This window comes from Mesoplodon densirostris, chromosome 15, assembly GCF_025265405.1.
Source record: "Mesoplodon densirostris isolate mMesDen1 chromosome 15, mMesDen1 primary haplotype, whole genome shotgun sequence".
In the NCBI taxonomy this organism is placed as follows: domain Eukaryota; kingdom Metazoa; phylum Chordata; class Mammalia; order Artiodactyla; family Ziphiidae; genus Mesoplodon; species Mesoplodon densirostris.
Genome location: NC_082675.1, coordinates 29,032,334 through 29,046,503, shown reverse-complemented (window position 1 = coordinate 29,046,503; position 14,170 = coordinate 29,032,334). Strand labels below are relative to the sequence as shown.

The 14,170-nt window shown below is 41.7% G+C and overlaps 1 protein-coding gene across 3 annotated transcripts in view; it reads right to left on the bottom strand.

The window, feature by feature from the left end:
- Positions 1 to 11,556, bottom strand: part of SPIRE1 (spire type actin nucleation factor 1) — a 190,116-nt gene extending 178,560 nt beyond the window's left edge. For all 3 annotated transcript variants that reach the window (XR_009534557.1, XM_060119578.1, XM_060119579.1), the window contains exon 1: positions 11,024 to 11,556. Coding sequence is in view for 2 of the 3 variants with exons in the window: in XM_060119578.1 (XP_059975561.1) it covers positions 11,024 to 11,321 (298 nt within the window). In the remaining variant the exon portion in view is untranslated. The remainder of the gene's footprint in view (positions 1 to 11,023) is intronic.
- Between the last annotated feature and the right edge of the window lie 2,614 nt (positions 11,557 to 14,170).

The following is a 14,170-nucleotide window of genomic DNA, read 5'->3' as shown; positions in this document are numbered from 1 at the left end:
AGAGAAAATATTTGAGGAGATTTTAGTCGAAAACTTCCCTAACATGGGAAAGGAAATAGCCACTCAAAGTCCAGGAAACACAGCGAGTCCCATACAGAATAAATTCAAGGAGAAACATGCCGAGACACATAGTAATCAAATTGGCAAAAATTAAAGACAAAGAAAAATTATTGAAAGCAGCAAGGGAAAAATGACAAATAACATACAAGGGAACTCCCATAAGGTAAACAGCTGATTTCTCAGCAGAAACTCTACAAGCCAGAGGGGAGTGGCACGATATACTTGAAGTGATGAAAGGCAAGAAGCTACAACCAAAATTACTCAACCCGGCAAGGATCTCATTCAGATTCGATGGACAAATCAAAAGCTTTACAGAAAAGAAAAAGCTAAGAGAATTCAGCACCACCAACCCAGCTCTACAACAAATGCTAAAGGAACTTCTCTAAGTGGGAAACACAAGAGAAGAAAAGGACCTACAAAAACAAACCCAAAACAATTAAGAAAATGGTCACAGGAACTTACATATCAGTAATTACCTTAAACGTGAATGGATTAAATGCTCCAACCAAAAGACACAGGCTTGCTGAATGGATAAAAAAAAGATCCATATATATGCTGTCTACAAGAGACCCACTTCAGACCTATGGACACATACAGACTGAAAGTGACGGGATGGAAAAAGATATCCCATGCAAATGGAAATCAAAAGAAAGCTGGAGTAGCTATACTCGTATCAGATAAAATAGACTTTAAAATAAAGAATGTTACAAGAGACATGGAAGGACACTACATAATGATCAAGGGATCAATCCAAGAAGAAGATATAACAATTATAAATATATATGCACCCAACACAGGAGCACCTCAATACATAAGGGAACTACTAACAGCTATAAAAGAGGAAATCGACAGTAACACAATAATAGTGGGGGACTTTAACACCGCACTTACACCAATGGACAGATCATCCAAAATGAAAATAAATAAGGAAACAGAAGCTTTAAATGACACAACAGACCAGACAGATTTAACTGATATCTATAGGACATTCCATCCAAAAACAGCAAATTACACTTTCTTCTCAAGTGCGCATGGAACATTCTACAGGATAGATCACATCTTGGGTCACAAACCAAGCCTCAGGAAATTTAAGAAAACTGAAATCATATCAAGCATCTTTTCTGACCACAACACTATGAGATTAGAAATGAATTACAGGGGAAAAAACGTAAAAAACACAAACACATGGAGGCTAAACAATACGTTACTAAATAACCAAGAGATCACTGAAGAAATCAAAGTGGAAATCAAAAAATACCCACAGACAAATGACAATGAAAACACGACGATCCAAAACCTATGGGATGCAGCAAAAGCAGTTCTAAGAGGGAAGTTTATAGCTATACAAGCCTACCTCAAGAAACAAGAGAAATCTCAAGTAAACAATCTAACCTTACACCTACAGGAACTAGAGAAAGAAGAACAAACAAAGCCCAAAGTTAGCAGAAGGAAAGAAATCATAAAGATCAGTGCAGAAATAAATGAAATAGAAACTAAGAAAACAATAGCAAACATCAATAAAACTAAAAGCTGGTTCTTTGAGAAGATAAATAAAATTGATAAACCATTAGCCAGACTCATCAAGAAAAAGAGGGAGAGGACTCAAATCAATAAAATTAGATATGAAAATGGAGAAGTTACAACAGACACCACAGAAATACAAAGCAGCCTAAGAGACTACTACAAGCAACTCTATGCCAATAAAATGGACAACCTGGAAGAAATGGACAAATTCTTAGAAAGGTGTAACCTTCCAAGACTAAACCAGGAAGAAATAGAAAATATGAACAGACCGATCACAAGTAATGAAATTGTAACTGTGATTAAAAATCTTCCAACAAACAAAAGTCCAGGACCAGATGGCTTCACAGGTGAATTCTATCAAACATTTAGAGAAGAGCTATAACCCATCCTTATCAAACTCTTCCAAAAAATTGCAGAGGAAGGAACACTCCCAAACTCATTCTATGAGGCCACCATCACCCTGATACCAAAATCAGACAAAGATACTACAAAAAAAGAAAATTACAGACCAGTATCACTGATGAATATAGATGTAAAAATCCTCAACAAAATACTAGCAAACAGAACCCAACAACACATTAAAAGGATCATACACCAGGATCAAGTGGGATTTATCCCAGGGATGCAAGGATTCTTCAATATACACAAATCAATCAATGTGATACACCATATTAACAAATTAGAGAAGAAAAACCATATGATCATCCCAATAGATGCAGAGAAAGCTTTTGACAAAATTCAACACCCGTTTATGATAAAAACTCTCCAGAAAGTGGACATAGAGGGAACCTACCTCAACATAATAAAGGCCATATATGACAAACCCACAGCAAACATCATTCTCAATGGTGAAAAACTAAAAGCATTTCCTCTAAGATCAGGAACGAGACAAGGATGTCCACTCTCACCACTATTATTCAACATAGTTTTGGAAGTCCTAGCCACGGCAATCAGGGAAGAAAAGAAAATAAAAGGAATACAAATTGGAAAAGAAGTAAAACTGGCACTGTTTGCAGATGACATGATACTATACATAGAGAATCCTAAAAATGCCACCAGAAAACTACTAGAGCTAATTAATGAATTTGGTAAAGTTGCAGGATACAAAATTAATGCACAGAAATCTCTTGCATTCCTATACACTAATGATGAAAAATCTGAAAGAGAAATTATGGAAACACTCCCACTTACCATTGCAACAAAAAGAATAAAATACCTAGGAATAAACCTACCTAGGGAAACAGAAGACCTGTATGCAGAAACCTATAAGACACTGATGAGAAAAATAAAGATGATGCAAACAGATGTAGAGATATACCATGTTCTTGGATTGGAAGAATCAATACTGTGAAAATGACAATACTACCCAAAGCAATCTAAAGATTCAATGCTATCCCTATCAAATTACCAATGGCATTTTTTACGGAACTAGAACAAATCATCTCAAAATTTGTATAGAGACACAAAAGACCCCGAATAGCCAAAGCAGTCTTGAGGGAAAAAAGCGGAGCTGGAGGAATCAGACTCCCTGACTTCAGACTATACTACAAAGCTACAGTAATCAAGACAGTATGGTACTGGTACAAAAACAGAAATATAGATCAATGGAACAAGATAGAAAGCCCAGAGATAAACCCACACACCTATGGTCAACTAATCTATGACAAAGGAGGCAAGGATATACAATGGAGAAAAGACAGTCTCTTCAATAAGTGGTGCTGGGAAAACTGGACTGCTACATGTAAAAGAATGAAATTAGAACACTCCCTAATACCATATACAAAAATAAACTCAAAATGGATTCGAGACCCAAATGTAAGACCGGACACTATAAAACTCTTAGAGGAAAACATAGGAAGAACACTCTTTGACATAAATCACAGCAAGATCTTTTTTGATCCACCTCCTAGAGTAACGGAAATAAAAACAAAAATAAACAAATGGGACCTAATGAAACTTCAAAGCTTTTGCACAGCAAAGGAAACCATAAACAAGACGAAAAGACAACCCTCAGAATGGGAGAAAATATTTGCAAACGAATCAACGGACAAAGGATTAATCTACAAAATATATAAACAGCTCATGCAGCTCAATATTAAAGAAACAAACAACCCAATCAGAAAATGGGCAGAAGACCTAAATAGACATTTCTCCAAAGAAGACATACAGATGGCCAAGAAGCACGTGAAAAGCTGCTCAACATCACTAATTATTAGAGAAATGCAAATCAAAACTACAATGAGGTGTCACCTCACACCAGTTAGAATGGGCATCATCAGAACATCTACAAACAACAAATGTTGGAGAGGGTGTGGAGAAAAGGGAACCCTCTTGCCCTGTTGGTGGGAATGTAAATTGATACAGCCACTATGGAGAACAGTATGGAGGTTCCTTAAAAAACTAAAAATAGAATTACCATATGATCCAGCAATCCCACTACTGGGGATATACCCAAAGAAAACCATAATTCAAAAAGACACATGCACCCCAATGTTCACTGCAGCACTATTTACAATAGCCAGGTCATGGAAGCAACCTAAATGCCCATCGACCAACGAATGGATAAAGAAGTTGTGGTACATATATACAATGGAATATTACTCAGCCATAAAAAGGAATGAAATTGAGTCATTTGTTGAAACGTGGATGGATCTAGAGACTGTCAAACAGACTGAAGTAAGTCAGAAAGAGAAAATCAAATATCGTAATTTAATGCATGTATGTGGAACCTAGAAAAATGGTACAGATGAACCGGTTTGCAGGGCAGAAGTTGAGACACAGATGTAGAGAACAAATGTATGGACACCAAGGGGGGAAAGCCACAGTTGGGTGGGGATGGTGGTGTGCTGAATTGGACGATTGGGATTGACATGTACACACTGATGTGTATAAAATTGATGACTAATAAGAACCTGCAATATAAAAAAACAAACAAAAAAAAACAACTAATACTAAACTTTCTTTGGGTTATTTGTATGGAAATATGTTAATATAAATGTTTACATGAAATTTCATTACATGAAATTACATTACATGAAATTTCTAAAAATCTTATATGTTCTGGTATAATGTTGTTAGTCATAATTCTAGTTATTACTTTAAAATGTATATCTTAGAAAAAAAAAACAAACACCTCAGTAACAAGGACACCCAGCCCTGAGCTCCTTGGAGATATATCTGATTCTAGGGCTGGGTCAGAAAATACACATGATAAGCCTTGAAAATACACATGATATCAATGATAAGCCTTGAAGCATCTTGTAGTGCCAGAAAGTAAGGATGTGCTCAAAAACACAAAAGGATGGGGCACATCAAAGGGAGATTGGAGCCAACCTGAAGGAGCTTCCAGTGGCCACAGCTGGAACAATTTGAGCAAAAAAAGAAATAACATGGTAACAGATAACAAAGCGTAAAACATACATGGATCCAGACTTAATAAATGATTGAAGAAATAAGTAAATGGGGAGAAGAATCAAATCTTCCTTACAGAAGAATTCCAAAAAATACTAAGTAGATATTCACCACTCCAGGAGGAGGCCCCTGTGAATGCAGACTGGACTCAGTAACTCCCTTCCAAAGAATAAAGTACAGAAAAGGGAAAAACAGTAAAACTCTTTATTGGAGAAACCTGGCAAACAAGGCTCATATCCCCAGTGGTGCTGTGTGGATATCATGTGCCTCAATCCAGTGTGACAAGGGGAGCCCTTCCCCTTTCTGGTACTCTTCGCTCAAACGCATAGCCCCAGCTTAGGTCAAGAGAACAGCAGGGGGCCTCCCTGGTGGCGCAAGTGGTTGAGAGTCCGCCTGCCGATGCAGGGGATACGGGTTCGTGCCCCGGTCTGGGAGGATCCCATATGCCGCGGAGCGGCTGGGCCCGTGAGCCATGGCCGCTGAGCCTGCGCGTCCGGAGCCTGCGCATCCGGAGCCTGTGCTCCGCAACGGGGGAGGCCACAACAGTGAGAGGCCCGCATACCGCAAAAAAAAAAAAAAAAAAAAAAAGAGAACAGCAGGCACACCTAAATGCAGGGACATTCTGCAAAACCCCCAACCAGTACTCCTCAAGACTCTCAAGGTCATGGGAAACAAGGAAAGTCTGAGAAACTACCACAGAGAGAAGAGACTAATGAGCCATGATGACTAAACGCAACCAGGTGTCCTGGGTGGGATTCTGGAACAGAAAAAGGACACTAATAGAAAAACTAGGAAACTCCAAGTGAAGTCTGAAGTTTAGTTAATAGTAATATGCCGTTAGTTAGTTTTGACCAACGTACCCAATAATATAAGATGTTAACATTAAGGGAAACAGGTGAGAGGCACACAGGAACCCTCTGCACTATGTTTGCAACTTTTCTTCAATCTAAAATGATCTCAAAATTTTAAATTTATTTTAAAAACATTAAATTTGGCAACTTAGCAACACGCAATATTTTCCTCATAGTTTTAAACAAGAATCTGGGAGACGGTAGTTTCTTATTTTTCTACTTAGCCAACAGAAAGCAAATGGGAAATATAATATGACTCCAATATTATGAAAGTGGGATGGGAACTGTTGCCATTTTACAGAACCTACGAAGCAGGAAAGCGATTCCCACCTTACAAATAAAACAGGCAGAGTGTGACTCATCATCTCTTATCAACATATAGTCCCTGGTAGATCAGTGATTTTTTTTCCTTCTAAAGTTGAGTCAAAACTCTTAGTAAGACAAATCATTTCCCAAAAGAGTCCCAACTTACTTACATACCAATATGTATATGTGACTGATATTTTTCCACCATTTTCCTTTGCATAAGGCAGAAATACAGGTACAAAACCACAAATGCATTATTCCAAAATTTCTCCCAAAAATGTCTGTGGCCATTCTCACACAACCCAAATGGAAGTATGCTGGAGAGTAAACTGGAGTCAAAAGTGACAGCAATCTTAACTGATTATGGCTAAAATATCTTAATCTTGCAAATGGTCATCTGGACACATGGTTAAAGCCCCCCCCCAGGGGCCTAGAAGGGGACCGTGTAAGGGAGCAGGTTCCAAGTTGACCTGCATTAGCTTCACGGTAAACTGATCACTGTTTATGTTCTATTTTCTCCTCTATAATGACTAAACTTGGACACTGCTTGCACGTAGTAGGGACTCAGTGCATGTTTTTAAAACTGAATTAAACCTACATATCTGGACATATTGTTCACATGGAATAATTCTTACCTATTGCTGTTAACTGACAAGGTATTTCACCAACCCCTAATACTGTCATTCACCCCCAACCGCTACCCTGGACACACACACACCTCAAGTATTCCTTTCATTTAATGATCGGAATATAAACACTCAAGAAAAATATCAAGAGTGAACAAAAATTAATCTTTTTAAACACGTTTTCACTATTTCAACCTTCTCCGCAAATATTCTGTCTCTCTTTAAATTCAAAAAGGATATTATTCCAAGACCACTTCCCCACCAAATTGGCATGAACCCTGCTGAGAAGCCTCATGGATCACATCCTCTTTTCAAATCCCAAACAAAGCCCCAATGTTCCCTATACCAAGGGATGCCTTTATTAATATGCACGCAGTCCTTCATTGTTCCTCCCAGGAAAACCTATCACTAACCTTACAATGATTTTAAATCAAGATGTGCTCATAATTTTGAAAGTGTTCTTTATACATCTAAAGCTAAAGGTACATCAAAAATTTTGAAACCAAATCTGAAACAAAGTTATTTTTGTCAGATGGGTATTTAAGGTCTAACAAGGCTGCTAAGACCATGCAGTGGTTCTAAGCTCTAGTACTACCATTAATAATTCTTTGTGGCATCCCAGAAAAAAACAAGTTATAATCTTGTGGAGATTGGAATATAACCTAAATTCCATCAATGACTACTTTCTAAAGAAAGTGTATACTAAAATGTGTCTAAAGACCAGTTAAGTGCCCTGGTTAAAAACAGCAGATTGTATATCAAGAGCCTGAGTGCCTTTGACTCATTAATTAATGGTGTGAATGAAAACCTCACCAACCTGTAATAAACTTTTACCAAACAATAAGGTCTTTTTATGACTACAAGTTTATAAACATTGGGGAAAGTAAAAATTTTAAGTCAGCCACCTAAGATAAATCATAAACCCTCTTGATTGTAATCAACAAATCACTCTTCCGTCATCACAGAAATACTTCATAAAATGTACTGCCCATTTTAAGATCCTGATTCATAATTTAATCTCTTCCTCTTAAGGTATTCTCTAAAGAACTAGTTTTCCTTCTTCTTTAATCTCCTTCAGTCCTATATCACACTGCTTTCATGGCCATGTTAGTAAATGACTTTGAGTTACACCTGAATGCTAAATAAAATTATTCATTCTTCACTGTCTTCCAATATTGGTTTCATTTCCATGCCTCCCACATTTTTCTATTTCTCTTATATGTATTTCTAATTTTTTAAATTCAACCTGAATGTGACTATTCTGTACGTGTCGATACTATTAAAACAAGAATAAAATCAATTACTGATACATTCAATTCCAAAACAAGTCAAGAATGAGTGTGAAGTGCTATTTCTTCCTATGGGACTAAATGGAGCGATACTGCTGATAGTGGTAAGAACCAACTATTCAACTCAACAGCAGAGAACAGTGGCCAGCTGAAAGATTCACACACTTGAAGAATACAGCTGGGATCCATTTCCCCACACTAAACACAATCCACGGCACCGCCCATCACTGGCTAAACCAATGGTTCTCAACAGGGGACAGGTGGCCATGGCTGAAGAGTTTACTCAGGGAAGGGGGCAGGTGATTACTGGCATCTGGTGGTTAGAGACCAGGGATGCTGCTAAACATCCTACACAGGCACAGGACAGCCCCCACACAAAGAGTTATTCAGTCAAAAATGTCAGTGCATAGGCTGAGAATCCCTGACCTAGACATGTGTCCCAATTCTGAGTAAAAAATACAGATCAGCTGGACAGAGGCACCGTGGTGCTGTGAAAGGACAGCAAGATCAGGAGAGGGAGAAACCTAAAACTTACTGAGTACCTGCTACATACCAAGCCTTGCGTTAGGCACTTTACACATACCATCTCACTTAAATCACTATCCCGTAGGGAAAAAGTGATCTATTCTCACTTTACAGATGAGAAGGTTACACTCAGGGAGATTAAGGAACTTATTCAAGGTCACTCAACTAGAAAGGGGAGGAATCATGATTCCAATTCAAACCAAATCTGTTCCATTCCACAATACTACAAAGGCTACAGGTTAAAAGACCTGGATTTGATCCAACGAGTTACCGGTATGAATTCAAGCACATCACTTAACTTCCTAAACCTGCATTTAGAAAATAAGTCAATGGATAACACGTGAAAAAACAAATGCTGTCGATTGCCACCATACAATCATGTTAAACATCTTACAATGAAAAACAAAGTGCTTCTTAGAATGGAGGTTCAAGATTACCATTTTTCCTTAAAAATAAAATTTATACAAGTGTGCAGAGTACCAAGTTATACAGAGTTTTTAAGAATCAGGGTAAATGTTCAGAAGACGTTGTGCCTTCCATAGCCACACAACTACTCTTAATACTAAGAAGAAATAAATTATCTAATATAAACACTATTTTAGTATGAACTTCCCAAATTTTTAATCAATCAGCCCTAAAATGCTCAAGACCATATCGGCAACTTTGATTGGGCTCTCTCCACAAGTGGCAGCAAAGGTCACAAGCAGAACTAAGTAGGAAGAGGATGGATTACAAGTCCATTACTGCTGCTGCAGGAAACAACTCTGCCATCCTGTCCAGAGAGAATGTATTACATTGAAGTCAACACGTTATCATTCATATGACTGATGCAAAAAGTAATTCATTTCAACATAAGGTTATGATTTTTTAAAAAACTACCACCAGAATCCATTAGTCTTTGACAACTAAACTACTAGTAGGTCCACAAACATAACTTGAACTCTGGGATTAAGCTCAGGGACAATGTAAATCCAGTTTGTTCCCTCTGGAAATCACCACTACCAATGCTACTTCTAAAAGAAGGTTGCATACAACCATTTTCCCCCTTGAAACACTGGATCTCAAGGCATGACTTTGCTGGATTTTATGAAAGTATCCTTTCATATCATATTAATACACTGTAAATAAATTATAATTGCAAGTATTTCCCACTAATATTGTCCAAGTTTAAAAGCAACACACATCAAATGAACTAAAAAACTGTTTGAAATAATTTCAAAAGAATCGCAAAAAGACTGGCTTTAAATAAATTAAAATTCTAAAAGTCTGTTTACCTGACACCAAAAATAAATAATAAATGTTCTGTTGGAATTGAAAGAATTGATAACATACTCTTGACTGTTCTCCATTTTAATCAATTTAATAAGTCACTTTACTAATTCTTAAGTACATCTTTCACCTTAAGCATTTTGACACTTCCATCAACTTTTTAAGTAAGGGTGGATTTTCTTTTTTTAATGTTTTTAATAGATATGTCTCTCAAAATAATGAATTAGATAAAAACTGATTGGAGAAACCTATTATCAACCTTCTCTTCATCATCAGTAGGTATCTGGGTAAACCGTAGCTATATGTTGATGGGTAGGTGATAATCATGAAGAATTTACATTAGATAATGACCTAAGTAAAATCCATTTATCTGACATGCTGTCAACTTTTTACTTTACAAGCTTGTTTTTCATCACAACAAATATTAATGTACAGGAAAATCGTATTGTTTATTTTTATGTTAATTCAACCTCTTCTTCATTTCTCCCAAAATAGCAGCATTCTCCTCAGGGCTCAGATTTTTTTACATTCCCAACCGAGGGAATATCGTTGCCAGTCTTTGAAAAGTACAATCGGCCGACAGCTCCTTGCGAAAGCGCAGCCCTCCTGCCAGCGCATCACCCCCCCCGACCAGATCTTGGCGAACGCCTGCAGCGCCGAACACATCCCACCCGGGCTCGGCCGCGAGCAGCACGAGCGCGCAGAGCCGGCCTCCCGCGTCGGAGGACCGACCCCACTCCCCTTCTCCGGGGCCTCGGTGCCCCGACAGGCCGCGCACTGACACTCGGACCCCCGCCCCACTCCCGGCGCAGCCGCCCGCCGCCCGCCCCCCGCCCACGCTCCTGCCCACGCTCAGACCTACGCGGGCCGCGCTCGGCCGCAGGCCCTGCCCGCTTCCCTGGCCTCCCGTGAGGGGTGGGGGACCGCGGGGCGGAAAGGCCCGGGGCCTTGGCGAGGGTCCTCCAGTAGGAGACTGGGGGGGGGGGGGCGGGGGAGCGGCGCCGGGGCGGAAGGGCCGGGGCCGGGATGGGGGTCCTCCGTGGGCCGTGGGAGATGGGGGCCGCGGAGCGGAAGGGCACGGGGCTAGGGGTCGCGGGGGCTGGGGGAAGGGCCCGCGGCGGGGTCCTTCTGTGGGAGAAGGGGGTCGCAGGGGGCGGCTCACCCGCGGCGGCGGCCGGCTCTCCCGCGTCGTCGGCGGCGGGCGCTAGGGTGACGGCGCCGTCCCTCCACACGCGGATCTGCGCGGCCGAGCGCACCCGGCGGCGGGGCTGGCGGCGGCCGGCGTCCGCGGCGCGCAGGGAGCCGCAGCACTGGTAGCACACGGCCCACGCCTGCTCCTCGTTAATGGGCTGATTGTAGAGTCGTAGGATTTCCTCCAGGCTCAGCGCGTGCTGCGGGCCCGCGGCCGCCCCGGGGTCCGGAGGCCCCACGCCGCCCTCCGGGCCGGCCGGCTGAGCCATCCCGTGGGTCGCGCCGCGCTCCGGGCGCCGCGTCTCCTCAGCTGCCAAGCATAGTCTCCGCGCACCGCCGCCGCCGCCTCATCCCCGGAACCCCGCCCAGCGGGCCGCGCGCGCCGCCGCGGAGACGGGGGTGGACGGGGCGGAGACTAGCCCGGGGACGGACCCGGGCCGGAGAACCGGACAGGGAAGAGCCAGGATACGAGGCGCGATGCTGCGCGCCCTACAAGACCGCAGCCAGCCGGTAGCAGCGCAATGGCGTCCGCGGACCCGCCCTCCGAGCCCCGCCCCAGGGGCGCGCCCCGCCCATAACCCCGCCCCCGCTTAGAACCCCGTCTCCATGGTCCGCCTGGGTCCTCCCCGCCCTCTGAGTCCCGCCTCTGTCCCGGGTTCTCCTGGCACGCCGAGCCCCGCCCCCGGGTTGGCCCCGCCCCGGGGGGTCCGCCCCGCCCCGCACGTGCACCCACACCCGCGCCAACTCCCGCGCCCTGGTCCAGCCTCCGCGCACTGGCCGACTTCGTAGTCCCCTGGCCTCGCCCCCCGCGTCCCCATGCCCTGCCCTGCTCCGTCGTCCCCATGCCCTGCCCTGCTCCGTCGAATACTGTCGCCATCAACGCACCGGACCGTTCGCTTGGATAACCTCCCTCTCCACTCACAACTCCATCCTAAGCCCCATGAGGAGAGAGTCTTTTCGGGTTTTGCTCACTGGCTTCTCCCAAGCGCACAAATCAGGGCCTGGGGTACAAGCTTGTTGCAAACAATCTGCAGACGTCCCTCGGATTCGCTTGTGACATTTGTACAACTCTTCACCAAGATGATGTTCCCAGTGACCACACGCCTCGTAGCCCAGTTAACCCAGTCTATTCATACCTCATAGAACCGATAGCACAGGGGCAAAACTGAACTGGGGCATTCAGCCATAGAATAAAAGACAGAAGTCCTCCTGGGCCTGGGCCTCGCTGAACTCATTCAGTGTACAATAAAACACATAATTCTTAGATAAAACAATCGCTCATTGGCAAATACGTTTAACTGGTAACATTCCATTCTGAGACTAGTCCCGTATGAGAACCTTAGAGTTGAAAGCATCAACCAAGTAAGAAATGGATCTATACTAAGTACCAATAAACCTTCTAAGGCAGTTTTATGTGCAGTATTAATATTGCACTCTCAACAACTGCATCTTGCCATAGAAATTACAACAGTCATTGTAATGCCTGAGACACCACAGTACATACAGCAGGAGTGGGGAGAAGAGAGGAAAGCAGAAGGATATAAGAGTAAGAAATTGAAAGACGGGAGAAAAAAGTTTCTCCCTAGGCACCCTATTATAATTTCATTACAAGAGATACAAAAAAAAACCTTTAAAGTACCATCACTTAATTATGTGTTCATAATCCAATTTGTAAAAATGCATATGTGTGCCACATCCCTGACAAGAAAAGGTCTAATGCCTTATATGATATAGATAGGATAGATAGATACAGATATACAAAACCTCTTGATTAAAAACATAGAAACAATTACTAAATTTTGCTAGTTTGCTTAGGCCCTGTGTGAATTTTGAAAATACAGACGGCTTTAAAATACCGACTTTTTTTGGCATCTTAGTGCCCCGATCAGGGACAGAACCCGTGCTTCTTGCCGTGGAAAAGCGGAGTCTTAACCACAGGACCGCCAGAGAAGTCCTTAAAAGGGTAGTTTGAACAATGCAGTAAAACAGCGGGTCTGCTTTTATAGACAATAGCACCATCTTCTGGCCTTACGGGATATTGCTGCAGTGTTGCACTTGGACAACAACAGCCAAAATCACTAACATTTTTGTCCTTTCCTCACCCTTCCAAAGACAAGCAAATGATTTAATCAACTGAGCAATCCATGAGCCAGACACCTGCTACCCCTGGCACAGGGCAGCAAGTAAATCTCAAGTAAAGATAACGATGACAGGAAGAAGGAAGGGAGCGGAAGTGAGGAAAAGAAGTCTTTAAGACTTTAAAACCAATTCACAACAGAAGGATGTTTTTCCCTTCCTAAGTGATACTTTTTTTAAATATGAATACCTTTTAGTAATAAAAATACTTTGGTACTGAATCACAGGAATATACAATATTACATACAACAAAAGGGCTTTTGTTTTGTTTTTGCCAAACACAAATTCATGACTAATATACTGTGTTTAAAGCAAACTTCTTGCCTTTGTGAGCTTATATGGAATTAAGTTGAGGCAAGATGACAAGTTTAATGTTTGATCCTTCTGTATGCAGTAAAAATAAAAGGTAAACCCTTAAAAAATCCTAGCTATCTCCTATTATATTGATAAATCTAGTCAATGTATACCCTGAACACTTGATGCTTTTTTATACAAAGACAGTATAATTGTACTAATATTTATATGATTTTCAGAACCCTTTGCAATTTTGATAAGCCCCACTGTCCATCACCCCCAGGACTCTTAGAAAGTGACTGCTGACAGCTCAAAGGCTCTCAGAGGCTGACACGATCTCTGCAGGTCCAAGCAACACTGTAGGATAACCCGGGACCTCCCCATTTTCTCATTTTCAACTCAAAATCGAAGATTCAAATACCTTTATGTACAGTATACTTTGTTCCAATTTCTGTCATTGATTTTATTTTTTTATCCTGTGCCTTCACCACCCTTAAAAAATTGCTCTGTGTAGTTAAAATATCTGAACAACTCAAATCAACATTTGAATGCCATCTTCAAAGTGCCGTGAGGTCTGTGAAAAGGGGTGGCCTGTGTTAACTCTGAATATGACTTTAGTTTTCGTTGATTTTATTGTTGTATTTATTTAAAAAACAGAACCCTTGAAATGTTGTCTTATATTTAATTA